The sequence below is a fragment of the Leucopleurus acutus genome, assembly GCF_964270905.1.
Source record: "Leucopleurus acutus genome assembly, chromosome: 12".
NCBI classification, from domain to species: Eukaryota; Metazoa; Chordata; class Mammalia; order Artiodactyla; family Delphinidae; genus Leucopleurus; species Leucopleurus acutus.
Window position 1 is genome coordinate 28,403,225 of NC_139154.1, and position 27,305 is coordinate 28,430,529.

General features: G+C 54.8%; 1 protein-coding gene across 1 annotated transcript in view; it reads right to left on the minus strand.

Annotated features, from left to right (window-relative positions):
- Positions 1 to 27,305, minus strand: part of PXDN (peroxidasin) — a gene marked incomplete at its 5' end in the record, with an annotated part of 64,614 nt that overhangs the window by 28,231 nt on the left and 9,078 nt on the right. The window contains 6 exons of the mRNA XM_082851323.1: positions 1,329 to 1,498; positions 3,642 to 3,713; positions 4,060 to 4,131; positions 7,597 to 7,668; positions 11,281 to 11,352; positions 12,509 to 12,580. Coding sequence (XP_082707449.1) covers positions 1,329 to 1,498; positions 3,642 to 3,713; positions 4,060 to 4,131; positions 7,597 to 7,668; positions 11,281 to 11,352; positions 12,509 to 12,580 — 530 coding nt within the window. The remainder of the gene's footprint in view (positions 1 to 1,328; positions 1,499 to 3,641; positions 3,714 to 4,059; positions 4,132 to 7,596; positions 7,669 to 11,280; positions 11,353 to 12,508; positions 12,581 to 27,305) is intronic.

The window sequence follows — 27,305 nt, forward strand, 5'->3', positions numbered from 1 at the left end:
AGGAGCTGGAGGAAGGACCAGCCTCCTGAGCGCCCCCCCAGTGACCCCGAGTGACCGGCAGCAACCGAGGACCTGCCAGGACACTGAGGGCAGAGGCATCGTCCCCAGGAGTCCCGCGAGGCCCCGGGAGTTCAGAAAGTTCAAGGCACCACCTCCTCGGTCACCCCAGCCTGGCCCCTGTTGACAAGGTCGGAGCTGGGCTGGGGTGGGGTTGAGGGAGGAGGGTCCGCTCCTCCCCCAGAAGAGAGGTGGGCAGAACCCAGGCCGACTCAGGAGGGTAGCCCCAAGGTGGGCACAGGGAAGTGAACCTGTCGTGACCCCCGAGCAGGTCCAGAGGGCAGAGGTCAGAGGGAGCAACCTCCCCCTCTCCACCCGTCCTTTGCCCAGGAAGCCGACCCTAAGGAGACAGTCTGGAGAACGGGGTGCACACAGCACAGCACTGCTGCCCACCCTGAGGGACCCTGCCAGCAGAGCAGCCCTTACAAAGACGCGGGCACGACGCGCGGAGGCCACAGGGTGGCCCTGGGACTGAAGTCAGTCACCTGCACACACTAGAGGCAAAGGAGCCTGACTGTATGGGGATCGCTCGTTAAGCGTTACAAACAGCGATGAGTGAAGTTACATAACTGCGGGGGGCGGTTACTGTGAAATGGAGTGACCTTCAAAGTAATTAATTTTGTTTTCAATATTTGAAAATAATAATGATGCTCTGGAGAACCTAATTTTAGCACCACCACCCCCCACCCCCCGCAAAAGTGCTAAGCTTAGAAGAAAAGCTGGATTCCTTGGGCGTTTGTTTATCAGGAAGATTCGTCCCGCGAGATTTGGCTTCACTCCTTTTCTTGTCTTTCTTCGTGAGGCACTGCGTATGCGCAAGCGGTGCACAGGTGCGACAAGCCAGACAAACTCGGCTACGGCCACTGGGCGTGGCCACCACCCAGATCCAGACCCAGGAGGCTGCCGGCTCCCAGCCAGCAGCCCTGCACCCTCCCCCAGAAACCGCCCCCGCCCCCGCCCCCCAGCCCCCCCCGTGGGTCCTGCCGGCCAGGCAGCTGCAGCCTCTAAGCAGAGGCCTGGAAGGAGCAACAGGTAGTGGTGCGTTTCAGGGTCCTATTTTTTTTGCAGGGAAACCTGAAAATTAAACCCAAGTTTATTACCAGATAGTTCATTTCTTACAGGTACTACAGAGACGGGCTTTGTAAAGCAGGGTCCGGTCAGGCCCCACCCAGACCTGATCTGTGGGATCAGCCAGTGACAGCTGGAGACAGGGCTGCACACGCTATGCCCTCTGGACACCAACGCGGGCTTGGGTCCCGGGACTCACTCACCACAGTCCAGCTCCTCCGGGGTGATGGCGGCCACCGACCGCCCCTGGATGCGCCTGGGATATTCACAGGTGGCCGCTGCCTGCGCATTCCCCGACCGGGCGTAGCTCTTCAGCAAGTCCGCCAGCCACAGGATCTCACAGTCACAGTGAAGCGCGTTGGAGTCCAGACGCCTACGAGGAGGAAGCCGCCGCCGGTGAGACGGGGGATGGGCAAGGGCTGACCCGGGCCAGGGAGACCCGAACTGACCAGCAGGGACGGGGCCCGCAGACAACAGAATCTGACCCGGTCCTGCCCGACCAAGGGACCCAGCAGAGATCCACACTCGGCAGAAGGAAGAGCCCGAGAGCGGGAGAAACCCGAAAAACGCAAATAAAGGGTGGGGAAAGGAGCACTCAAATACTGTCTATTTTAGGTTCAAGACCGAGGGACAGACGTGCCGGACGAGTCCGGGAAGCTTCACGAAAAGCACAGGACAGGAGCCTTCGTAAATCAGTAATGCAGAAATCCCCACCACCAGGAACTACTCCCCAACTCTCACCACCACTGGCGCCGCGCCATCAGGTACTACCTCACTTAACCCTTACATACGCCCTAAAGGACAGTCAGCCCACAGGGCGCAAATCTCAGCTGCTGAACTAAGTGCCGGGAGAAAGTGCCCCGCGGGGCTGGACACGTCCGTCCCAGCAAGCAGGACAGGCAGGGTGTCATCTCCTCCCTCGGAAACGATGACCGTTTATGCAGCAAAGCACGAGGTAAGGAGTGTAACGGGGGGACGCGAACCAAGAGCGAGCAGGTGGCAGCAGGGCCGGCCCCGTTCAGAGGGAGCTCCCCGGGATCAGAGCCGAGGGGCTGCCCTCGGGCGTCCACTGAGCTCACACCTGCCGGCCAGAGCTCCCCAGGGAGGCGGGCCCGTGATGGCCCACCTCCCACTTGCATTTCTCCAGGACGCTGGCTCGGAGGGGGCAGCAGGCAGAACTGGCCCTCTGTCTGGACAGCCAGCTCTGATGAGCACGGTCCCGCAGAATCCACAGGGTTCAACGCAGACATGACAGAACCTCCCACTCGCCGATTCCTCAGGTCAGCAGGCCGTGGGGGACCCAGAACCTTTCCGGCGCCCGCTGACCCCAGAGCCCCTCTGAATAAACGGCAGGACCTCTGTGCTCAGGACGGGCCCCACTGACAGTGGATGAGCAGGTGTGTGACCCTGGCCAGCGGCCCCTGGGCCGAGCGGCCAGAGCAGGAAGCCCCCGACTGCATGCTCCCCTCTGCCGTCTGGCAGAGAGGGGGAGGTTCACTGGGGCCGAGAAATCTAGGGTTTCACAGGCCGAGCAGATGCAGAGGGCAGTGCTAGGCCATCAAAAGGCCAAAAAGGAGGCAGAGACGGAGAAGGACCTTTCCAGCCTCTGTAGACTCAGGTGACCCTTTCCAGCCTTCTGTAGACTCGGGCGACCCCCACGCGCCCTGAGCTCGTCTTGGCAACTCCTGGCAATTTCTTTCCTGCCCTCTCACCTACCAAACAGGCAGTGTTTCTCCCACCTGCCACCCTAGAAAACAGGCAGTGTTTCTCCCACCTGCCACCCTAGGAAACAGGCAGTGTTTCTCACCTGCCACCCTAGAACGCAGGCAGTGTTTCTCACCTGCCACCCTAGAACGCAGTTTTTAGTTTGGCTAGGGATTTCTTTATCCTATAAAGAAAAAAATCGTAAATAGTGAGGAAACTGTGTCTTACTTAACTCAAGAGAGAAACAAAGGCCACTCTGGGCCCAGGCCTGGTAATCTGACGTTTCTATCTCTTTCTTAAGTCCAGTTCATTGTACACTCTCAGTAATACCTAACTGAAAAACAATGGCCTTGAAGAGCTCGGAGAAAGACACACGAAAGATGTCAGATAGCTTTCTCCATCAGCTATTATAAGAAATTACTCAGTGTAAAGATAAATTATTTTTAGCGACCTAAGAATGGACAGAATTCAGTTATGTGCATGCCTAAATAAAAGGAATGCAATACAGTTGGGATTAATTCTAGGCCAATTTTATTTCCACCAGTACAATATGTAACATGGAATTAAAGATTAATTTGAGGAATTTAAAATTGATTTTTAAAAACGTCTTCCTGTTGCCACATTCCTCCAAGCCAGCTCGGTCTTGGTTCGGCGTTCTGACGGCTTAATCCACCCTCCCTTCCTAATTCATATCCAGGCTGTAATGAACTCTTCTTTGAAATACCCAGTAAAAGGGGTCAGGTAAATGCATATGACGTGGAGAAATTATTAGTCTTTGCTGAAAAGACAGCATAAAGGGTTATCATACTTACAATCTTTTCATAGATTCCAAGTGATTAAATGTTCCCGGAACCAAATGTGTAATTCGGTTGTTATGTAAAAACCTGTTGAAAGAGGTGATAAACGACAGCAATGCTTTAAAATACTTCGCTAGACGTGCAGAAAAGTGTATAAGCAGTTAAATAAATCAGCTTTCAAAGAACATCCCGGTGACTGCCTTTGTTTCGTATACATGAATTTGAGAACAATGTTACTTAGTACAGAAAATAACTACATTGTTTTCTATTTTATCACTATTCCCACTTCTGAACTGTTAGAGGAGAGCACAGATTTCCTACTGAGACGTTTCCCGGTTGCTTGAACAGACAGAGATGTTCTTTCCGTTACAGGAAATGGACAGAGCCACGGGCTCCAGGACCCGCAGGGAGAGGGGCAGCCAACACTACTTACAGCCTTTCCAGCTTCGGCAAATGCTGAAACGACTCTGGGTCCAAAGTTTCTATCTGATTAAAGTGCAGGTATCTAGAGGAGTTTTTAAAAATGGGAAAAAGGAACAAATTTTAAACAATTTTATACTTTTTATAGATCTATAGGGTTTTGCTGAAAACATTTGTTCTCTAAGTCATTTCAAATACACACGTCAATAGATAACTCTCTAGATCTCCTACATTGTATGGAAAACAAACGCAGTCATCAAATAGGAAGATTAAAGACAACGGAAAACTGGGTGCAGACTTTAAATGATTGACTGGACAATACGACTAAGGGTCAAGCACACCGACCGGGCTTCCTCCCCACCCAGCGGGGAAAGCCAGGGACACTCAGCTCTCCAAATACATGGACCTTTCTAGAAAAAAATCAACATGATCTTCATTACACCACACACGCAGGTACGTGAATGCCTTCATTCCAATCTTTTAATTTACAAACAGATTGAGGAGACTTACACTTCAAGGTGACATTGGGTATATTGTTTTTCAGCTACAGAAACAGCAACTACAGAAGAAACCTGGTCCTGAGTTAAGCGAAATAATGTATTTCCTCAAATGTCCTTTAATTACATCGACCATCCAGAGCTTATACTTCCGTTTCTTTCCGCTTATACTTCTTTCTTGCCGTAAGTTACACATTTTTTCGTAAAACTAATTTCTTCTCATTGTCTTGCATACCGCCTTTCTCACTTTGAAAATTGGTGGGCTTTTGCCTTAGAAATACACGGAAGCCCCCTCTAATCGGTGCTCGTGCAGGAGCCCCTCCTGCCACACAGGGACCTGGCCCGACACGCCAGGCTGCGTCTTCACGAGACGCTGGGACCAGCAGGGTCACAGCACAAACCCACGCAAAGGAGAGCTCTCTCCACACTCCCTCCACCAGGTACAGCCTTTCACTGACTTTCTGAAATGATGGAACCTCAGGGTCCCTCGCCCTGTCCTGTCGGTATCCGGCCTGCCCTGGGCCAGCTCGCCAGGAGAACCACCATGGTGACCACGTGGCCTCAGAGCTGCCCACCGTCCTCCGCGGGCAGGCAGCCTGGTGGGGGCCGGGTCTGTGCCCACCGCCCTCCCTGCGAGGGCGGGGGCCTGAGGGCAGGATGGCGGGGGCAGGAAACGCCCCGTCCTGACTATGCAGGACGTGCACTTCCAGCGGCCACCGTGGAGCAGCCTGGGGTCGCACCATCAAGCACAGACACGGGGAGGAGACGCGCTCAGCCGCGCTGCTCCAGAGACCGCGGGCCGGCCGGCCGGGTCCGGGGCGAAGCCAAGGGAGGGAGAGAAGGGAAGACACGCCGGTCCCAAGCTGATGCTGCTTAAAAACCCACGTGCCGACAGCCAGGGGGAGGCTGACCGGACGCGGGTTTTGCCTTGAGGGGCTCAGGGTTCACAGGCTCCCTGGGCTGTGGCCCCTCTACCGATGGTGGAGGAAAACGGGCCGAAGGCAGGAAGGGAGCCCCCAGCGCCATCCACAGTCCCCGCCCCTGCCCGCGGCCAGCCTCTCAGGGAGCGCAGGTGAGCCTGCTGGGCGGGGCGGGTCTCACGCGCGGCCTAAGGAGCCTGTCAGCGCCTCCGGGTTAGAGACCAGAGCTAAGGACACACTTTGGGCAGCCAGCCGGCCCAAGGCTGCAGCCCGTCACCAAGTGCCCTGCTCTGCATCTGCGCCTGTTCCAGGAGTCTTCCCCCAGCCCTGGGGCAGGGGCTGTCCACGCACGGCCGGTTGCTGAGGCTCTGTCCCAATCGATTTCGCTCAAATAAACTCTAAACATTTGTATAAGCCTCCGCTTATCTTTTAAGGCCTGCGAGAGCCGACGTGCTGGGCAGACACGGGGCTCGGGACCAGCCTCCCCTCTGCTGGAGCACGTGTGCCAGCTCTGGGCATGGGGGGCCCCGCAAGGATGGGGACCTGAAGCGCTCTGCACGCGGCGGGGTCAGATCTGAGCGCGCTCCTAGGGGAACGCTCCCCTCCCCCTCACAGTGCCTCCCTGAGGGGCGGGGACGGGTCCCAATCTCCCTTCATCCCTAGGTCTCAGCAGCAGAGACCCCTCCCTCCCAGCGCCTGATCCTGGGTTTGGAGGCAGCCTGTCTCAGGATGCTGTCCCGAACCCCTAGGACCTTGGTCACCAACTCCCACTCGGTGCTCCGTGGATGCCATTCCCCTTCCCTCCTCATTTCTCCCAGACTTTGCCTGTTTTCCTCAAAAATAACCCCGCTCACCCCCTCCCAAGGCTCGATGGGCCTCACTTAGTTCCACACCTGACAGCACGTGTAAATCCCAGCCCCAGATCCATTAAAACTGAGTCAGGGGCTTCCCTGGTGGCGCAGTGGTTGAGAGTCCACCTGCCGTTGCAGGGGATGCGGGTTCGTGCCCTGGTCTGGGAAGATCCCACATGCCGTGGAGTGGCTGGGCCCGTGAACCATGGCCGCTGAGCCTGCGCGTCCGGAGTCTGTGCTCCGCAACGGGAGAGGCCACAGCAGTGAGAGGCCCGCGTACCGCAAAAAAAAAAAAAAAAAAAAAAAAAAAACTGAGTCAGATGCAGAAACGTGTTCCGGGGACCCTCCCTCCACCTGGGGGTTCTCCACATGCTCCCACGTGTTTCTGTGATGATCTGATCCCTGTGTCATTCTCCCTGAAGCGGAGGTGCACAGCCCCTCATATACAGCTTCTTTCTAAATCCAGTCCACGGCGAGCACAGCAGGCTCGGGAAAGCGGCTCTCAGCTGGATAAACAAATGGGTATCTGAAAACAAGAGCCCTGCGTGTGCTTCGGAAGCTCCTGGTTCAGGTGAGGCCTCCCCAGCTCTGCCTCAAGGCCTCGGGAGATGTTTCCATGTCCGGGCAACTGACAAAACACAAACCACATCCTCAGCTGCAGCACCCCCGTGAATAGACTGCCTGACACGTGATGACTCCAGCCCATTGATGGACGGGTGACCGGCCAGGCAAACAGTCAGAAAATGCCTCTGACCAGAATTCTACTTCAAATGGGCATGCTGACCTCACAGCAAAGTAGGACTTCCTTCATACGCAGCCCAAGAAACAACATCCAGCGTCCCCTAACTGGAAACACATGGAAAAGTTTATTTTCTCCAAAATAATGACATCGTGAATGACGCAAGTAAACCGGACGTGCAGATTCACAAACAGGAAATACTGTACGAGGAAAACAACTTCCTGGTCCCCGAAAGACCTCTACTTGCTCAGATCTGTTTACAAGTCTATCTTGTTAAACTGGAAGCACCATGGGGACAGGGGTCAACCGGTGTTACTGGTCCTTGCCCCAGGAATGCAGGGCACAGGGGGTGGGGTGGCTGCCCAGATGGGCGGGGTCAGAAGGAGGGAGGGACCGCGGCTTTGTCATCTGCATGCACACAGCCCTACGCCCCCGGAGCACAGACATGCATCGTGCAAACAGCAGACTTGGCCTAGTTTTCCCTGCAAGAGGCAAAGGGCAGGTGAAATCTGAGACACCGCAGAGCAGAGGAGAGGCACTTACAGTTGCTCTAGAGAGGCAAGTCCCTTAAACGCTTGCCTGCCAACTGACTGGATCTCATTCTTGTACAGATAGCTGAAACAAGAAACACGGGAGGATTAGCACACGCACGCCAGGCCGTAACTCAGGGTGGAAGGAAGAATTCAGTTGGCACGTGGAGACAGTTTTCAAATTCATGATCGTATTAGGATACAAACAGAACGTTTACACAGTAGGTACAGTTTCTCCAAGGAGGCTCCCCTTCCCCTTTCTAAGGAAAACCTCCAACCGGAGATGATCAGACCACCGCCACGTCTTCAGGAAACTCACAGATTCTTGGAGGACAGCTTATGAGCAGCTGACAAAGCATTTGCTTCGAAGCCTGAAGAAAATAAAATCATTTCCCGAAAAACAGGTCAAATGCATTGAATATAGGCTCCTGTAACTGATACAGTTTCAAAATGCCCAGAGATAATCTGGGGAATAGAAATTACGGACTAAATTACGAAGACTACATATTCTGTTTTCCGCTCAGAATCCCGTTCTCCTACAACAGAAGCAACCAAGGCTGAGCAGAAGGGGCACCCGAGGGGCCCACTGCCTGTTCCTCATGGCCTGCACGCTAATGGTGCTTATGTTTCTAAAGGGTTAAATATTTCGAAACACATGAAAATCACGTGAAATTCACATTTCAGTGTCCGAAAATGCAGTTCTGTTGGCACACGGCCATGCCGACTCATTTACTGTGGTCTACGGCTGACTTCGTGCCCCATGGAAACACAGACGTATGGTCCTCAAAGCCTCACGCGTGTACTGCCCCGTCCTTTCCAGAAGAAGCTGGCCAGCTCCTGAAGGAACCCATCAAGGGTGAAGACTTTCACGCCAAAGTATCCAATTCCACCAGAAACACAAAACCATGTGTGTGGGGTCCACCCATCTGTCCTGGACTTCGGAACACATGTCTACCGCGGCCGTCTGGATCAGACGTGGAGACACCTGCCCCGGGCATTTCTCCATGGCTGATGTGGGCAGAGGGACGGATCGAAATCCACACCTTTCCTACAGTGTAACTCAGGCAGATCCTTCTCCACACACTGGATGCCCGGTGGCTGGGCCCTCACCTACCTACCCACTTAATAAACGACACCGCTTTGTCTCAACGCTTGTAACGTCGCCTACTTCATTTCCAGGACATGCGTTTTACTTAATAATATTTGGTGCACGACCCAGTCTAACAGGACCTGCTGTGCTGCCTTCAATCGCTGCAATCCTTCCAAGCGTTTTCCCTTCTCTCTCTGTGCAAATCTGCTGAGGCGATTTCAGCAAGAACTACAGGCCTTAACACAAGCCAGCCAGAATTCCCCCTGAAACTGAGGCCCAGTGCCTAAAAGAGGCCTGGCACAGACATTACTCCTCCAGGCTGCCGGGTCTGAGCCCTTGAACTGCCACCTACTGGCTGTGTGTCTTGAATAAGAATTAACGTTCTCTGCCTCAGTTTCTCTGCATGTAAGATGCAGTGAATAGCAGGACCTCACAGGATCACTGAAATTCAACAAATATATAGAGAGCTTTCGAACAGGGCCTCACACGTGCAACTCCTGTCCAGGTGTGAGTTGTTTCTCCTACTGCTAACCCTATAGGAGGTGAGTCTGAGCAAAGGTTTCTGTGCCTGTCTCTTAAACACACACAAGCAAAACAAAGTATCAACACAGACATCACCTTGCATGCACTTCAAGAAGATGAGAGTAAAGGAATCCTGTCAAAGAGTACATGCAGTTGAACCAAGCTAGGACATATGAATGCATGCTGGTAAGGACACTGGAGCGTAATCTGTTTTCCTAAGAATAACTCGGTATTGATCATGATCTAACAGTAAATCATACATAATTTTCTACTTCATCAGAGAGTTGACCCTTTGAATATGAGTTCTAACTACCTGAAGGGTTAATTTTCATCATCCGGAAAGCTTAATGAAGGCAAAGGTGTATTCCTTACCAGAAGTCACTGGAGCTCCAACACGTAAGGAATACTCAACCTCCAAAAATACACTTTGGCACTGATTAGATAAATACCAAGGCTGCAATAATCAATAAACTGTGGAAGCCTTCTTAAACATTGAAGATGCATACCGCACGGTCTCCTAAGTCAGTGCCTGTCAGGATGGACCCTCCCGACGTGGTCTGGGAAGTCGGAGGAGAAGCCTGGGTCACGGGGCACCTTCCCGCCACAGCTGCATCCCTGTCCTGGTGTCTGTTCTCACAGCGGTCCATCTCCCCCCCCGCCGCCCCTACCCCCCGACCACTGCTCAGCCCATCCCGGTGACCCTGGAACCTACCGCGTGGGTGTCTCGGATGAGTTCAGGTGGGAGGGGGAAGGGTTGGCACGTGGATGCCTTGACAGGAAGCCCGTCAACAGACGAGGTTTAAAAGTATTATTTTTAAAATCTGTCTTAAGTGAAAAATGAAGTATCCCTAACTACTAGGGTAAATGATAAGTTGCTCTTAAGTAATTCAAACCAAAAAAATTAAAAATAAAGTAAAAAAAGTGTTTTCTTAGAGACAGACTAAACATGCACACACACACTGCAAATACTAGCTCTCAGTTAACGGACTCTGCTTCTGAGAAATCCAGGCTTTCTTCTGGGGCTTACACAGCACTTAAAATCAAAAACCAAAACAAAACGTAAGTAAATAAATGAAAAGACCTTTCCCTCATTTCAAAAATGAGCAACAAAGCTTAGTGTGAACATTGTTAATGAAAAATTAATACACTGCATCAAAAGTGATGGAGAAAAGTGTGTAGACACGACACTTTCAGATTCTTTGTGGACGAAGATGTATTTAATGAAGAGTTAATGTTATCTCTTGCTCATAACCACTGTCTCACCTAAACTCAACAGGACTTGGAGACATCCAGGTTCACTTAAGCCACACGTTTCCCCCCAAATCACTGATACCAATCCCTCATTAAAATGGGTCTAGCTGAACAGTCCTAAAATTAAGAGTAATTTCCTCAAGGCACATGATACTTACTTCTAATCTGTTAGAACCAGCAATGTATTCAGTGTTTTGTTAAAGTTTCCAACTTCAAAATAAGTGCCTGTGAAGGTATTGAACCAGGCGAGGTCACTTTCTAACTGCAAAAGTGACTTCAACAAGCAGATGTTTTAAATGCTAATAAACTCATTAATTCAAATCAATTTTTAAAGGTAGAATAAAATTTAACTACATAAAAATAAGAGGTGAAATCACTTGGCGGAAGATAGGGAAAATTAGCAGGAATTAGTGACATTCCAGAGGGATCTGTCATTCCCATCTCACATCTCACCCACCCCTGAAAGCTCAGATCCCACAAAATACGTCAGCTGTTCACACTGGCGGCTGAACATAACTTATCACCTTCCATCTCAAGAAGCGTCATTATTACCCGAGAATGATTTTCAGAGGCTATAGTTTTTAATTTTATTCAACCAATTTTACTTTAGGCTTAGCAGATAAACACTAGAAATCACATAAGGTAGCACTTTATACTGATAACGACTCACTTTAAAAGTCCCAACCAAAGTTTCACTCACCTTTCGGAAATAAAACCTCTTTTTCACATGACTGTATTTACAATAATTCATGAACAGTACAATATTTAGCTCAGTGAGTAAACAGTCCGAATACAGGTAACAGACTCTGGTGTAAAGAACTGGTCATGACTTACAGGTATTTTAGATTCTCCAGGTCTTCAAATGACCCACCAGGTATACTCTTGATTTGATTATTGTTGAGAAGCCTGTGAAAGAAAGTCTCAGTAAGAATTTAAAAAACAACACGCTTCTGAATCGTGTTATGATTAAGCCACAGACCTAATACCGACATTCGCTAAATGCAAATTCACACAAGCAAGAGCACTGCTGGTGCTGGATGCTCCCGGCTGCAGGTTTCCTCAGGGCGCTGGTCCACAGCAGCGCACACTGCTGCAGCTCTGCGTACAGCGGAGAAGCAGTCCCCTCTCTCCTGCACAGAGACGTCTCTTCTGTCTCCCCACCAGCCAGCTGGGAGGCCCTCGCGGAGGTGCAGGGTGTCCCGGAGGTGGGTGTCTCACCGTGGAGCTTTCCTTTTCACAGGGAGGGAGCTGGGCCCGAGCCACCCGTGTCCCCCCCACAAGGCTTACACAGCAGTGGTGAACGTTCCTGACCCCCAGGGCCTGCACAGAACAGTCACCTCCTGGGGCAGAAGGGCCAGAACCCGTCTCCGCCCACGGCATTCAGCACAGCCCATGGCAGCCCGGAGTTGGGGTCTAAACCCTGGGACACAGCTGGACACCAACCCCAACCCCGTGCCCGTACTAGCTCAGAGGAGGGCCATCCCCTAGACCCTGCAGTGGGAGACGTGACCAGCACAGGCCTGGATCACACCCAGAGGATGGACAGGTTCACAGAGGTCAGATGAGACACACGGGGACAAAGGCCATGACGGCTGCCAATCCTGGGACCCAGTCCTGGCATCTTAACGAGCAAATCCCTCTGTCAGGCTCCACGGCAAAACTTCTCAGCCATGCCCACCCACAGCGGGCAATGGGGTCGACGTCCCTCAGCCTTCGGGATGTATCCCCAGGGGAAAGGTGTGATGATTTCTCAGAGCCCAGCCTCGGGATGTACCCACAGGGAAAGGTGTGATAATTTTTTTTTTTTTTTGCGGTACGTGGGCCTCTCACTGCTGTGGCCTCTCCCGCTGCGGAGCACAGGCTCCGGACACACAGGCTCAGCGGCCATGGCTCACGGGCCCAGCCGCTCCACGGCACGTGGGATCTTCCCGGACCGGGGCACGAACCCGCGTCCCCTGCATCGGCAGGAGGACTCTCAACCACTGTGCCACCAGGGAAGCCCCTGGTGTGATAATTTTGATATCTCTTTTCTACCGGCTCCCAGTACAATGTTTGTACTTACAATGTGTTCAAGTTTCTCAGCCCCCTGAAGGCCCCCGGCTGGATCTCTCTGATTCTGTTAAAGCGAAGATCCCTGTGAAGAGACAAGAAACGCATTTACGGAGAGAAATCTGCGATTGTCACTAGTTGTGTGTCATCTTTAAACATTCAGTTTCCAAGCAGCAACAAGGCATTTAAGAAATTAAACCTCCCTGTTCATTCCCTGGATGCACCAACCCTGGGCCAAGGCTAACAAAGACATGAATATTTGTCTGAATGACAGGTGGACGCTCTCACCTCACAGAGTTTGTTTAAACAATAATTATGGGGAGATAACAGGTTCCTTGGTCACCCATCCATCCGTCTCCGCCAGCCCACGGGAACGCTCAGGCCTCAGTGTTAAGACAACACACAGGACGGATTTGCAGGGCCTCACGAAGGGAGTCACCCCTGGAGCAGGCGTGGAAACACTGGGGTTCCCTCCGGTAACCTCTGAGCTGGAACTCACTCCCCCAGTAAGGACATTTAGCCCGAACGCTCAGAGCCACAAAGCTCATTCAGCGTGCGAGCTGGAAAAACAAGGCTCTTTCATGTGTGCATCTTAACACGGTAGATAAAATTAAATGCACAAGTAGAAGAGTGGACGGAGGGAGGGCCTGAGCAGCCCAGGAGAGACCAGAGCCTGAGGCAGAAGCCGGCCCAGCAGCAGGAGACGCGCGGACACGGCGCAGGTCTGCGGGGCTCAGGCCGGGGCCAGGAGTGCCGGGACAGAAGGTCTGCTGAGATGCCCGCTCCCACCCTCCCCCAGCTTGACTTAAAATCTATCAGTTGACCAAGTACGAAAGTCACTGACCACTAAACACAAAGACCCCTTTCTTGACCAAAGAATCTTAGAAAAATTAAAATTCCTTCCTTACAGGCTGAACCCGTTCCATCACAGCCCAGCAGGGATCATGACGGGCTGAACTGTGTCCCCACCAATTCACACGTTGAAGCCGGACTCCCAGGACCTCAGAACGTGATCTTATTTGGGGACAGAGTCCTTCCCAAGGTGACCACGTTCCAGTGAGGTCACAGGGGTGGCCCTGGTCCAAGATAGCCGGTGTCCTTGTAAAAAGGGGAGATCTGGAGATGGGCTCACGGGGGAAGGCCAAGGACCGCGGCAAACCTCCAGAGCCGGGCGGCGGGCGGCGTGGCGGCACGGCCTGGCTCAGAATCCCCCTCGCGGCCACAGAAGGAGCCCGCCCTGCCAGCTGACCTTGGATGGCCAGCCTCTGGGACTCGGGGAGAACAGACTCCTGTCCCGTCGGTGGTGCTTCGACAGGGCGGCCACAGGAAACTCCCACGGTATCCTGGTCCAGGTCACGAGTGGACAGCTCTCCTACGATACTTACTGAGCCCCTTCAGTGTTCATCACCTTTTCAGGAATCTGATTATGTTGACCTGATCCAACAGCTCTAACTGATGACAGAACTGGTGGTGGAGGCTTCTCGGAAAGTGCTTGTCCACCCTTGAGTGCAAGGCACGGCCTTCGGGCATTTGCTGCCTCGCTCTGGGTCAAGTCCTCGGGACCCAGGCAAACGGTCAGCACCTGACCCTCACCCAGGTTCACTCTCTTTGGAGACCCTGTTGCCCACCAGCATGCTCCCCCAGGACCCCTCCTCCCCTGCACAGACAGGCTTGTTTTCTAATAAAGAGTAATTTACGTTCATATTCAGAACAGAGCGCGCGGCCCCCTTGGCGGGGAGCTGGGAAGGGGAGGGCAGATGGGGCCAGCGCCCCTGGGGACCCTAACACTCCCCGCACTTCCTGCTTTCTTCTCAACTTCAGAGGGCTAAGGTGGCCCCGTCAGCGTCTGGTTCTGTCCCCCAAGGACAGAACCCTGGTCCTTCAAGCCCCCCTCATGCCCTGATCCTAGCGCACCGCCAGGCCCGTCCACTTTCCCCAGACAAGGTGCAACATCAAGTCCACCTCCTCTCCTCTACCACCAATGCTTGGCCAGGCCCGGCCATGTCTGCAAACCCGACCTCACTCTTGGACTGGACGCTGTCCATGACTGCCCAGCCCACTGCTCCCATCACTGTAACAAAACTCCTGACCGGGACTGCGGCGGCTTTTCCGGTGGGCCCCGTCCACCCCACCTAATGCTTCAGGCCCATGGGCAGCCTGCATGGAGGACCCAGGTCCCCCGACCAGGGATGCAGCCTGCAGACCTCTAAGTGGACCATGTGCCCAACCCACTGCCAGCGCTGGGTGAGGGGCCTTTCAGGGCAGCCACGTGCACCTCCACGTGGCCCACATGGTGCATCATAGCCAGATAGAACTTTCGTTTCCATTTCCTGCAACACATAAACGGTTCCAAAGCGTTATCACTAATAAGTAATTAACTGTTCATCGAGGCGCGTCTGGAGGCCACATCCCTGCCCCTCACAGCTTCCCCTCCTCCCCGGTCGCTCTTTGGGGTTACTCTACCTCACCCTTCCACTGTTTCCTTTGGAAAATCTAAGCAAATAGAACGTGTGTCTATTTCCCTCCCTTGCACAAAAGGCAGCTCCCTGTGAACACGCTTCTCCTCCCGGGATAAACTGCGGAGCTTCCCGCAGCCGTGTGTGGACATGCCCGCACCTCCTTCCGGGCAGCGACCGTGGCCTGTGCTCGGACCACCTGGGAGGGCCGCTCCGAGCCGGCACGGGCAGTTCCCGGGACTGGCTCTCTGGACCCCTCAATTCACACTGTCGCTGAGGTATTCACGGAATCGATTCCTAGAAAGGTGTGGCTGGGCCGAAGGATAAACAGGCGTCATGACAGCTGACATCGCTGGGCTTGCTAAGTGCCCATCACTTCCATAAACACACGTGGTCCACACACGCCACACGCTGTGGGAGCCCGGCGTCGCGCGGGAGCGCGTGACCTGCGGGAACCAGGCCCGGGCACTGCCTCTCATCCTCTGCTCCCAGCATGCGGCTGAGCGGTGAGGGCTCCAGGAGGCTGGAGACCGGGGACAAAGCAGCCCAAGGGCGACTGCACGTCCAGACCGGGCGGACAGGCCCCCCAGAGCCCAGGGGCTGGTGCAGCCCGCGAGCAGGCGAAGGTTAAGGGCAGGCTGTGCACGGCAGGGAGGGACACAGTCGGCGGGGGCGGCCCCAGGCCGAGAGGCGTGGCCACAGCTGGTGGGAGGGGCCTGGAGGAGTAAAATGACAGTAGGCGGTCCGGTGACAGGCCGAGGGCCCAGCGGCAGGCACACGCACCACGCTTCCGCGCTCACGTCCACCTGCCTAAGCACTGGGAGCCCTCGCCAACCGCATCCCTAAGGGCTGACTCGGGTGCGTCCGTCAGAAACACGGCGCCCAAGCACGGGGTCTCCCAGGCCAGGTCTGAGCGGCGCGGATGTCAGTGGGACCGGACCTCACCCCGCCTATGCCTGCCAGCTATGCTAGGAAGGCAAGGCCCGACGCCCCTCTTTCCGGGCAGACCCCAGAGCAGTGTCTGCAGGGAGCAGCCTTGAAGGATGGGTAATGCCACCTCCGGTCACCCTAATACTTGCCCACCGCTCCCCCTAAAAGGGTGGCCTCCCCAAGGTCAGTGCTTCTCTCTTCCGAGGGACGTGAGGGCTCAGGAACCAATGCCCTTATCTTTGACCCCAGGCCCCAGGAAGGAGAGAGAGCCTGAATGTCACCCCCTTGACGGGAGCTGTGTCTCTAGGTGGTAAAGTGATGCGTCAGGCGTTTCTGGCATCACGTGCTTCACTGCAGAGTTGGGTTCACCTACGTTCATGACACTTAACCACAGGACCCACTTTTAGTCCCCCCCCCCCAAATCCAGTACTGATGCTGCTGATTTTTAAAATATAATTTAACTCAGGGCTTCCCTGGTGGCTCAGTGGTTAAGAATCCACCTGCCAATGCAGGAGACACGGGTTCGAGCCCTGGTCCGGGAAGATCCCACGTGCCACGGAGCAACTAAGTCCGTGTGCCACAACTACTGAGCCTGTGCTCTAGAGCCCGCGAGCCACCACTATTGAGCCTGCGTGCCGCAACTAGTGAAGCCCGTGCTCCGCCACAAGAGAAGCCACCGCAGTGAGAAGCCCACGCACCGCAATGAAGAGTACCCCCGCTCGCCTCAACTACAGAAAGACCGCGTGCAGCAACGAAGACCCAACACAGCCAAAATAAATAAATAAAATAAATTTAAATATATGTGTGTGTGTATATATATAATTTAACTCAATTCAGTATTTACTGAGTAGCTTTGAAAAAACAGGGGTCATGGCTAGAAATCACAGAATGCTGAGACACTGTGATACATGTATTTTTATTGGTTTTCATCTCTTCCTCCTTTCCCATAAAACAATAGAAGAAATAGCTAAAGGAATGAGGGGGAAAGGAAACAGGACAGATGGAGAAGCAGACGCTGGCGGCGGGACGCAGGTCTGGCTCAGAGTATCCCAGCCGCCAGTGCAGAGACAGCCTGATCAAGTACAGGATCATGAGCTCCAAAGAGCCCTCGGCACGCTGCCCGGGAGAAGTGAAGCTTTACCGATGCTGAGACACAGGCAAAGCTTCTCACAAACGCTGGGCACGCAGGTGTACCTCCCAAGCACAAGCCTCGTGACTGGCTCTGCGTGTGCCGCCCCCTCCCTGTACGCACTGGCAGGACTTCAGCGTGTGATGCGGGCGAGCAGTTACAGAACTTCATCCTGTCCATCCAAGGGCATCCTTCCGGCCTCCGAGGCCTCCCTGGACCCTGATTTGTATCAAGGACTCACTAATCCTCCCAGGAGTGTGTCACCTACAGGTGTCATAGGCACACACTCTCCTTCTTCACTCAAATTACTGAAATTTAAAAAAAAACAAAACAGGGGCTTCCCTGGTGGTCCAGCCGCTAAGAATTCGCCTTCCAACGCAGGGGACGCGGGTTCGATCCATGATCGGGGAACTAAGATCCCACGTGCCGCGGGGCAACTAAGCCCGTGCGCCACAACTACTGAGCCCGCGTGTCACAGCTAGAGAGAAGCCCGCACGCTGCAACTACGACTCGATGCAGCCAAATAAATATAAAAAATTAATTAATTAAAAAACAAAACAAAAAGCCAAAACCAGAAATGTAGGTCAGCAAAGGAAAAAGCAGCGTCCGATGGTGAAGAGCACGTGGGTCCTGGTCAGTTGGGGAGAGGCCACACGGGGCCAGGTATCCTGGGCGAGGGACAGTGGCAGAACCTGCACTTGCACCCATCGCAGGGGGCAGCCCTGCCCCAGTGGGACCCGGGGCCTGGACACGCCGTCTCTGCCTGTGCAGGGTGCTCCCGGACACCGGACGGCCCAGCGTCCGCTTCAGCAACATGACAGCCCATCCCTCCCGGGGGCCCAGGGTGACCACGCGTCCTGGCTGCCCCTCAGCCCCACACCTGTTAAAAAGCGCTTTGCTTTCAGGAGTGGAGCCGTCAGGGGCCAGGCAGTCCTGGCTGCCCAGGTTCCGCCCCTCGTCCTTCTTGCCGTGGCATGAGGTGCCCCACAGGCGGCCTGAAGGGACGAGCTCAGAAGAGTCACAGAGGCCAGCAGTTGACCCGCCCCCGTGGCAAAAGGCCAGGTTGCTGGGTCTGCTTTTTCCTCCCCCTGTGCTGTGGACTCTGTAAAACACAGAAAACGTTATGTCGTCCGACGTGGCGCCAGGAAAACGCCTGTACTTATCAGTGACAGAGCGGCCCTCGTGCGATCAGTTGTGCAGACGGCACTCCGGGCCTGGCTTCTTCGGATGACGTCCAGGGCACCAGAGAACAGGCGGGCCCTCCCCACACAGGAGCCTCAGGGCGCAGGGAGAGGGGCCCCGGCGGAATCGTGCCCCCCCCCCGGAGGGCTGGCGCTCCCGTCGAGGAGAGCTGGCGTCGGGGTCTCTAGAGAACTTCCCTCTGGAGCCCTCCCAGGAGGTGGGTAATGTGCAGGCCCCTGGGTGCCGGGGGTGCCAGGGGTGCCCGAGGGGCGAGTCCTTTATTCTCCAGAAACAGCTCTGAATTTCCTGCTGCGTCTGCTCTTCATCCAGAACCTCAGGTCCCAGAAAAAGGCCACACGGACAGAGGAGGGACGTGGGTGCTTGCGACACAATTCGCTAAGTGTTTCATCTTTTTGTCGTCTCCCCTTCCAGGATGTAAGCACATGGAACCAGGGGCCCACCTCTTGGCTCGAGAGAACGGAACCTGCTTGGAGGGGCTCCCTCAGTGCTGCTGACGGACAGACCCGGGACGGGCCCTGAGCTGCTGCCGTCTCCGGGCCAACGGGTCCTCCTGCACGGCCACCTCCCACTCCTGGGGAGGGGGACTAAAACACGGCTCGGGGGTCAGCAGCCCTTCCCACGGGGCGGGGGACACACTCCGAGGGGCAGCAGCGTCCAAACTCTGCTGGGCCCTCAACCCGCCGCCCCAGCTCAGCGTCCTGAAGGTGGGGCCTGAATTAGGTCAACTCTTCCACAACCTTCTGATCAACTCGGTAAAGTCTGGTTCACTGAGTCATGTGTATGAATAAAGAGAAAACGGGAAGGCAAAAAAAAAAAAAGCCACTGTTTTCTCCTGATAGAGAATTTTTAAAACACTGAATGGTTCAAAGCCCAGGACAGAAAACTATTTCGAAAGAAAACGGACTTTAGGAAATAAACCAAGGTATTGATTCACCCAAAGGAAGCACACATGGAAGAGCGTTTACTCCGGTTTTGGTTTTAGGTTTCGTCCAGCTAAAAAGAGAAGCGAGGAAGAGCTGAGTGTTTTGCCAACTGGGAGTGAGAAGTGAGCTCCCACCTCGGAGAGGACCCTGGTTTCCGCCTGATGGCCCGCACAGACCACGGAACAGCCAACATGTCCGTCACCCTGAAAGCATCCCTGCGTCACTGCTGCTGACAACCGAGGGCAGTTCAGTGCTGGAGGGGGGGGCTCTGTGGACAGCCCTCAGCAAACAGCGTTCAAGAGATGCACTGCCCCTGCAACCTCTCCAGCCCGCCAGGAGTCAGCAGGGACGCTACTCATTTGAGGACGATTCGGTTCATCGCCTTGCCACTGCACTTGGACCGTTGGGTCATTTGTTAAGAACCTCCTTGGTGTCACCATCACTGGGCCCCCAGGGAGCACTCGAGGGGCCCAACTCCAGCCCAGATCCCATCCCTCCCCTCCCAGAACCGGGGAAGGTGCCAGAGGAAGGCGCAGCTGGCTGTGCTCCAAGACTGGCCACGTGGGCCCAGGCAGTGACCCTGTCCCCTAAAAGGCCGGGCAGAAAGATGGTGGGATTCGGTCCCACGCGGTCTCCATGGCAACCTCTCCACTCCATTGTCACGGCTACGTAGCCGAAGGCGGTGCCACAGCAAGGGACCTGCTCTGATCATGCGCAGCTGTGATCACACCTGAGGTTTGAAACTCAAAAACCTACGACATCAGGAAGCACTACCTTCTGTTTTCAACTATTTAAAAACATAAAATGCAGAGTTCACAGGACAGCAAAAGCAGGCGCTGGCTGCTCCGGGTCTGGACGAGGGTGCGGTGAGGCAGGTGTCTGCCCACCGTCCCAGGAGATTGACTGTTCCTGGGCCTCCGTGTCAGGGGCATCGTTCTGGGCCACGTGCAATGTAAAGCCTGCCCCCCACAGCCCCCGCACCGCCTCACAAATGAACAAAATGTATCTACTGGTTCACGCACTGCAGGCTGTGTCCTCTGGGAAAAATGCCCAAACTTCTCCCATGGCTGTTTAAAAACTGAAATCAGTGTTTTTCTTGCTTTCCAGACCAAAAAAATGGCCATAGCTGTGTACCAAAGACTTCTCTCTCCCAAGGCCCCTTCATGGCATCCCAGGACGCCCCCATGCAGGGGGCGAAGCCGAAGATAGATAGCAGTGCAATTAGGGCAAAAGGCCCCCCTCTGTCTCTCAAGCAAACGCGGAGCCGAAACAGCAGCCTGGACGAGCGTGAAATCCGTTCTGCCCAGCGCGGCGCGTCAGTGAAAACACGGTGGCCTGACGCCTTCTAGAGAGCAACAGCCCAGGAAGCAGTGCGCACACACGCCAGCAGAACCCGGCCCAGGCGTGGGAAACGGAGCTCCGCTTCTGCCGGGGAACAGCAGCAGGTGCGGGTGAGCGCGTCTCCGCGTGGGCGGGGTCTCTGCAACACCGCAGCTCCCCTGTCCCCCGCAAGGGGTCTCGGGGTCTCTGCCGGGCCCGGCTTCGCGCTCCAGCCCGTGGAAGCCCGAGGGGCTGCAGGGGTGAAGACACGGGCCTGGGCCCTGGTCTCGCCCTGAGCGGCCACCGCGAGCCTTGCGCCCATCCAAGGGGCCCTGAAAGCCTTCCGTCCAGGTCTCACATGGGACATGGGAGGAATCTGTGCATGTGTGCCCACGTGTGTCCACAGACACACCTCCTCCAGGACAGGGCGCCCCGAGAGCTGCTCTGCGTAGGTGGATCAGTTTCCGAGTCGGGCACCAGGCAGGTCCAGATTCAAATCCCTGCTGTGCTCTTCCCTGGCTGTGCAATCCTGGACAAATGCCTTGACTTCTCTGATCCTTCCTCGGTTTGCTCATCTGCCTCTCCTGTGAGGACCACATGAACCGAGACCAGCGAAGCAGGAAACGAGCCGGGGACAGGACCATAGAGGCGGCAGCGGGCGGGGGTGGTGGGCACAGGTCACAGGTGCACCGAGTGCGCGGCAGCCCGGAAAGGGACGGGCCACCTCCCGCTGGCGTGCGCGGTGAGCCTTCATCTCACACTCAGAGGAGAGGTTCAGAGAAGGCAGTTAACTGGCCTGAAACCACACAGCCCATCTGGGCAGCCTACAAGGGGGCCTGGGGCCTCATCCTCCGCGCCAAAAGCGTGTCCCCGAGACCCCCCTTCCCCAGGCACAGTCCCAGCAGCCCCCATCAGTGTGACCTGAAGACATCAGAGCGGCACCCAGCAAGCCCCAGCTTCCACCTGGTGAAGATGCAGGTGCGGCTGGAAAGACTGGTGTGATTTCAGCACAGCATTTCTCTGGGGTGCCAAAGCCATCCCAAGTCCATGTCCAGAAACCCGGCCCTGTGAGACTTCCCTCCCACTGCCCATCCCCCAGCAGGTCTCTACCCAGCGAGGGGTCCACAGTGCGTTCCCAGGTCCAACGCCCCCGGATCAGCACAAACACTTTCCGCCGCGGCAGGTGGATCCAACCAGTCTCAGCGGCTTTCCTGACTGGTAACCACACCAGCAAGAACAAGGGATGCTGGACACCACGGGGAAGACTCCACGGGCCAGCTCCGGAGACTCGCCTCATTTACCTGATGGTGAAACTGCTGACATGGGCAAGTCCTATTTGCAGTGGAGTCCCATGCAGAAGGAATCACAGAATTAGAACAGCAGCCCGGCTGGACGGGCAGGTCAGGAACCACCAGAAGAGACACCAAAGCACCTGCTGACGGGCCCGGCCTCCCCCTGGCTCCGCACGCGCTCAAGGCACCATCCACGCGCATGGACCCCGACCCCGCGCCTTGCAGGGCTGGCCAGACTAAATGGACGGACACCGGCGGCCCAGCATGTCCACGGCTGCCACCTGCCGCCCAGTCCCGGCTCCGCCCCTGACCTGCCACCTGCCGGGCACAGACATCAGCCCACAGCCGTGCTGTGGCCTCACCTGGAAACCAGACGCTCAGTGAGTCAGGACGGAGACCACGTGCCTGGAAGACGGCCACCTCGGGGTGAGCGGGGAGAGGCACACAGGGACCCACTGACACCACCCCTGGGTCACCAAGGTGATCCGGGCACAGAGGAAAGCTCACAGACGGAGAAGCAGATGGGACAGGTGGAGGGAGGGGCAGGGTGCACACAGGCACACAGGTTTCTCCTCGTGGAGGGTCAGGAGATCAGTAATACAGAAGTAAGTCCACGGACGCCCTGGGAAGAGACAAAGTTTCTACGCCCCAAGGGTTACGGGATGCAGGATAGAAAGTATTTTTCTTTTCCTTACCGTGTTAAAAAATCTTAAATGAACGATCACGCTTATATAATAGCACATAACTAAAAGATGGTTTTTTTCCTTTCCTTGTTAAATATAATTTTAAACAAAGTAATCAAGTTTTGGGCTCAAGCAATAAAAACTCATTCAACAACTTGCAGCCTCAACCAGGAACAGGGGCGCCACGCCCACTGGCTCTTCTCTGAGAGTCTCTCTCCCGGGCCAGAGGTGCCTTCAGAGGCATCCAGGTGTGCAGGTGTCCGCGCTCCAGCCACCCTGCTGCCCCACCTCTGCCCTCTCTGCTTCACTGGAGCTCTGAGCCTCTAATGGGCTTTTATGGCTGCCCTGAACCCTCACAGCACAGCCTGCCAGCCTCAGCTCCACTGCTGACTGTTTATTCCCTTAGTATTTTCTAGTTCCTGTTCCCCAGAGAGACGTGTGTCTGAGCTAAGCCTGATCACAAGTAACCGGCCAGCACGTGGACGGACTGTCTTGGATCTGGTATCCACCTGGATCCAACCAGCTATGGCTGAGAGAACCAGGGTCACGTGACACTCGACACGGACCGGCATCACTCAGGGTTCCCTGGAGAAACAGAACCAACAGGACGTGTGTGTGCGTGTGTGTGTGGGTGGGTGGGGGGGTGCGCATGTACAGAGAGAGACTGAGATTGGTTTCTGTTAAGGAAAGACTTATTGTGGAGGCCGGCAGGTCCACAGTTTGCAGGTGAGCCTGCAGGATGGATCCCCAGGGAAGGGCCGCCGTCTGCTCCCAGGGCCGTGTCCTGCTTTTCTTCTCTTAAGTTCTTCCACTGATGGGGTGAGGCCCCCCCTGCGCCGTGGAGGGCCATCTGCTTACTTACTGACTTAAGTGTTCATCTCCTCTAAAAACACCTCCGCAGAAACCTCTAGAATAACGTTTGACCAAATATCTGGGCACTGTGTCCCAGCCAAGTTGACACATAAAACTGACCATCACAGACACCCAAGCGTGCTGAGATGTACCCTACTTGTTACAACAAATATTATAATTTACACAATTGAATGGGCTGAGTTTGTTCTTACAGAGACAGACAGAGCTTACTCTTTGAGTTCAGCAAAATAAACGGATAAATCATGTTATCCCACTGGGCGTTCGTCCAAGACTTAGCCAACTGGCAAGCGGACAGTCACAGAACCCAGCAGAGACCAAGCCCAGGAAGCAGATTTCAGGCTCTACCAAACAGACTGATTTTTGTCTGTTGCTTTTCTAACAGCCTCGAATCAGACTGCATTGTAGTTACCACCACGGAGGAAATGGATCAAAAACAGAATCAACAAATACTGATACCAAATAGTTACCCTCCACCAAGACGCTCCGGGAGCATCTAACCGAGGAGGCTTCCTACATACACAGATCTTGAGTTTTTAGGAAGACGGGACGTGCAAGCCAAGTTCATTACTGAATGAGAACACATTTCTAGGGTGTAAGTGATGTGGTTTCATCAACCAGGACAAAAGAAGTGTGGGGCCAATAATAAACCCCAAGGACCTTAAAGCGGATGGTCAGAGGCGAGCCCTCAGGAAAGGTTCCGAGGGGAGGGGACACGAAACGGAGCCTTGTGACGGGAGGAAAGGTGGTCGAGGTGGTCCTTAGCCGACCACCTTAGCCGAGGTGGTCCCTCCTGAAATTTCCCCTCCGCTTTCATTAAGGGGATCCCACGCTGCCAGCCTGACCTGCCTCGCCGGCCTCTCCTTGGCAGGGATGCCGGCGCAGTCCTCTCCCTGTGCCCTGATGCCCAGACTTCTTATGGTCTCATAGTCCTTCTCCAGTGAGGAATCGAGAAGCCTTAATGCAGCGCCCGCCGCAGGTAATGCACTGGGTTATCTCCAGCACCCAGGTACTAGTCCAGCAGGATCCTTGAAAGAACTGAGAAAGTAATCACTCTAATCATTTTCTGTTGGGCTTCCTTCCCTCACAACCCAGCTGAGAAAGGCTGCTAGACACGCAACTCTGAGAAACCACAGAAAAATGGGAAGAAGGCTTCTCTAAGACTAGGGAAAATAACGAGGAAGTTGGATTTTAAGCCAGGGCATTCTGAGTTTAGGAGGAAAGAGGCTTGGGTCTAAGAAAGTTCTTCCCAGGCGACCTCCTTTCTATAACCACCCCCTCCCCTTGCTGGGCTTCCAACCCCACCCGTGAACCACGGGGGTGGGACGGATTGGGGACAGGTCTGCATCAGGATAGAGGCGCACAGCCTACACCACAGACTCTGCCTCATGGCAGTGGGGTCTACACATCTCAGCACCAGTGCCTGACACTTACCAAGGACACCAGAATGAGGGGGGGAGGGACAAACAGACGGGCAGATGGATGGATGGATGAATGGATGAAGCCGTAGGTGGTTATGGAAGGATAGATGCATGAATGGATGAATGGGTGGACAGATGGAAAGGCAGATGGATGGATGGATGGATAGATGGATGGACGGACAGATGGACGGGCAGATGGATGGATGGATGGATGGATGGATGGACGGACAGATGGACGGACAGATGGAAGGGCAGATGGATGGATGGACGGACAGATGGACGGACAGATGGAAGGACAGATGGAAGGGCAGATGGATGGATGGATGGATGGATGGATGGATAGATAGATGGACGGACAGATGGACGGACAGATGGAAGGGCAGATGGATGGATGGATGGGCGGAGAGATGCGTGGGTGAGTGGATGGAAGGGGTGACACAGGCATTGACCTAAGAAAATTGCACATCAAAATAACACGCACAAGGAAACAAATGCTCAGGATTAATATTTGGCCACCCGCTGCCATGCCAATACCAACATCCCGCGTGTCTGAATAAGTAACAACGATGACTAACTGCACCCGCTTTAATTGCTATTTTCAGAAGCTGATGTGCTGCTTAGCTGGTTATGGACTTTTAGAAATATTGTTTCACTCCAGGAAGTGACAAGCCTAATCTAGGCTCTTCCCCTAAAGGAAGCCGTGACGAGGAAAAGAGGCATAAATGTAACCAGCGCTGCAGATGGGTGCAGCCCGCATTCCTGGGCGAACGGCTCCGCACTTGTCTGCAATCTCATTTCTTTGTGAGTAAAGAAATCTCCCGCCTGAGGGCTGTGTTGGCCTCACTTTTCCCCACAGAAGGGAACATATCAATCAAACGTTGCAGGGGCAAAATCTTCCCATCTTTACCAATCCCAGCCTTTCATTTATTTAGAGTGACTCTGAATTTCCACTCACATCCTTAATTCTTAGCAAATAATTAACATTAGATCTGGCAGGAGCGGCATTTTAGAAAAGTTGGGAAAGGCAGGAACTCGATTACGGAGCGTTTCCTGGGTCCCACGAAAGGCACCTTCTGGGTGCAGCATCACAAGGGGAGTTTAGATGCTTCTTAAACACTTGGGTTTGGCCTGGGAGAGAGAACGCCTATCTAAGAAGCACTGAAAAGGAGCCTGGTGGTATTTCCTGTTTGCATCGCAAGTATCTGCTTCAATTAAAGGAGCCCTGGCGTCCTAGCTCTCTCCCGCTGCCTGTCTTCCCTCCTCTGGACTCCTCTGGTTCACGTCCGGGTCAATAAACCCAGATGTGATGATAACAATAGCTTCCCCAGCAGAGCATCGACCAGGCAGGCTGTGTCAGGAGTTACACACGCATCCCCTTCCTCATGCCCAGGACGCCCCTGCAGGTGGGAAACCGAGGCTTCAAGGGGAGAGAACCCTGCCCAAGGGTGCACATCGGGAAAGCTGGGAACCAGCGCCCCGGCCGGGGCCGACCACACCCTGAGCTGCAGCCTGGCTGGACGAGCTCCCCTTCCCCCTCAGTGGGACGGGCATCTCCCACAAGGTCAGCCTCCGTCATTAACACCGTGGCTCTTACTGGCTCCGTCTCCCTGCCCAGGAGACCACCGCTTGGCCAAACCGAAGGCAGCCTTGTCCATTTCCACGCCCGGCACCTTGCCTGCAATATCTCCACGCAGGTTCCTCCTGGCATGTCGCAAATAATACTTAACGACTTTGAACTTGACAGAACCTCAAAGGCAAGATACCTTCTCCCCAGAGAAGATTAGGCAGAGACTGCTGAAGGTTAGAAGTGTCCTGCTGCTCTGGGGGGAACTGCCCTGCCCCTAACCAGCCACGTAAACCCTGAGACCCCACTGCGAGGAAGGTCTGGGGTGAGTGAGGGGAGACTGCGGGGCAGGCAGCGCGACGGGTCCCCTCCCGAGTCCCCGCGCCCTGAGGTCACAGCGTCTCCACCTGGAAAACGGGAGGACGCCGTCCCGCCCCATCGCTCACGGATTCCGGATTTGAGAATTTTCCCAAAGTCGATCCTCGTGGTGTCTCTGTCACCATCGAGGACGGGCACAGAGATGACGATGATGTGTCCAGTGTCCTTTTCAGGGTCTATCTGGTGCCATGTTGCTCGCATTTTTGTGCCTTTTGTTGATGACTCTGCTGTTTAAAATTGCCCCCGAGTGCGGTGCCGACGGGCGTCCGGTCACGGGGAAAACACGTGTGTGTGGGGTCGGCTTCCTCCGGGCACGAGTCTGTGCTGCCCTGAGCTCCACATTGATGAACCAACAACAGACGTCAAGTAAGGTATCTGTCAACAGAAGCTCACAAAGCCGGGTTGTGCCTCAATCGATGGATGACAACAGTGCCGTGACCTGCGCCGGGCTGGACGCTGACCCTGCGTCTCTTGGAAGCAAGGGTCCTGGGTCACTAACTCAGAATTCACAGAGACTACGTAGAACACAGCCCTGCGAGTAACGAGAATCAACCTTAAACTTCGCCTCCGCTGACAGAGATGATGCTGAGCTGGGGCTCTCCCAGCCCCTCCCACCTCAGATCTCGGGGCCCGGCGGAGAC